Source organism: Habropoda laboriosa, unplaced genomic scaffold (genome assembly GCF_001263275.1).
Source record: "Habropoda laboriosa isolate 0110345459 unplaced genomic scaffold, ASM126327v1 scaffold67, whole genome shotgun sequence".
Taxonomy (NCBI): domain Eukaryota; kingdom Metazoa; phylum Arthropoda; class Insecta; order Hymenoptera; family Apidae; genus Habropoda; species Habropoda laboriosa.
Window position 1 is genome coordinate 4,708,204 of NW_017100242.1, and position 1,757 is coordinate 4,709,960.

The 1,757-nt window shown below is 23.4% G+C and overlaps 1 protein-coding gene across 1 annotated transcript in view; it reads right to left on the reverse strand.

The window, feature by feature from the left end:
• LOC108571937 (protein MEMO1) overlaps positions 1–1,375 on the reverse strand; it is a 3,506-nt gene extending 2,131 nt beyond the window's left edge. The window contains exons 1-3 of the mRNA XM_017934095.1: positions 1,311–1,375; positions 282–363; positions 136–204 (exon numbers count right to left, since the gene is read on the reverse strand). Of these exons, the coding sequence (XP_017789584.1) occupies positions 136–204; positions 282–363; positions 1,311–1,362 (203 nt within the window). The 5' untranslated portion in view covers positions 1,363–1,375. The remainder of the gene's footprint in view (positions 1–135; positions 205–281; positions 364–1,310) is intronic.
• Between the last annotated feature and the right edge of the window lie 382 nt (positions 1,376–1,757).

Here is a 1,757-nt window from a genome sequence, read left to right on the forward strand (position 1 = left end):
TGGCCAATTTAAACTTTTACATTGTTACAAAGTTCATATACAAAATATGAAATATAAATTAAAATCCGAGAGTATTATTTCATTAAATTTACTTTAGTAATATATCAATATAGAGCACTTTACTTGAAAACTTACACAACTACAGGACTAATCTGGCGGTAAGCAAAACCAGCACATGCTCCACAATAGCTGTAACCTGCATGTCTGTGAAATTTTGTTTGTATTTCAATAAAGATTTTGTGACCTAATTGAAAATATTCTAAGGTACTATAATTACTGACGGGGCAATAATTGCCTTAGCAGGTCCATGTGATAAGTCTGCAGCACCCAACCAATCTTCTAATTGTTTATTCAACTCCAAACCTGTACAAAATATTAAAAATATGTAATTCAAAGAATACCTATGAAAATAATATAAAAATATTTATAAACTTTCAAGTTTAAGTTGTAAAGATTATTCTTCAATGGTTTACAACATTCATGAGAGTATATAATGAAAGATAAGATCAAAAATTTAGTGGAAAGTATTCCTAGATGCTTACAAATAGTTATTAAGGCAAAGAAGGACATACAAAATAATAAAGCAAGATAAAAAAAGTGTGAAATATGAACAAAATGAAAATGCCCATGCAATTTTATCTATATTTTTTGTTCATATTTACTTTGTAATTACTCTTATTCAAAATAAACCACATTATTCTATAAAACAACTTAGGAAATTTATTTATAAATACGTAAACTGTTATGACTGTGTATATATATATATATATGTATTAAAGTTAAAAAATAAATATAAAACATCAAAATTCAAAATTTACAATCATTAAAAAATATTTAGTACATAATAATACATAGTATACAATAAAAGAATGTGTAGATATATAAATGGACATTATTCACAATAAAAACAAATCTTCTATTTATGAAGGAATCATAAAATGAAAAAAACATAAGTTTTCATAAACATAATTTAATGAAGTATAAATGAAACATATTATTATAACATATTATTATACAAAATAACCAAAATGCAACAGAATTGGCATAACAATAACAGGTTTCACTGTCAGTTATTAATATAAATATCACATTATATTGGTACATCAGTGTTAAAAAAATATTGAATTTTGATTGCACAATGTAACATATAAAAAAATAATTATTTACTGACATATGTAACTATTACAAAATATACAACAATAAAAATACATCGAAGCAAAGAAAATATAATTAAGTAACTATTATTAAATTACACATAAATATTATTTAAATACTAAATACATTAAAAATATTATTTAAATGCTACTTACCAGAGCCTTCGTACCAACTACCAGCATGAAGTGCTCTTCTAAGTACTGCCATTTTTCACTTTATTACACTAATTTTATTTTTTTCTATCTACTTTTTACAATAAATAACTTTTTAGTTCGTTAATACTTTTAGAAACAACTTATCCAAAGTTCCAACGTTTAATCCTACTTAAATATAAAATGTTTATAAAACTCTATCACAAAACTTTTTATTTAGCCATGAATCATGTGCATCTAATAACGGCGAACGCTTATAGAAGTACTAACACTTACACTAGAGTATATTTTTATTCCTAAGTATTCCTTTTGGGTGTTATAAACTATAAAGAATTAATACTTCAGCAATTTATGTGGTTTTATTAGAAATTTAAAAAAAAGTTTTTTCTTAGTTAGATGAAATTAGTTAAATTTTTATATTTCAAAAATTTGAAACAAAAAATTCTTCTA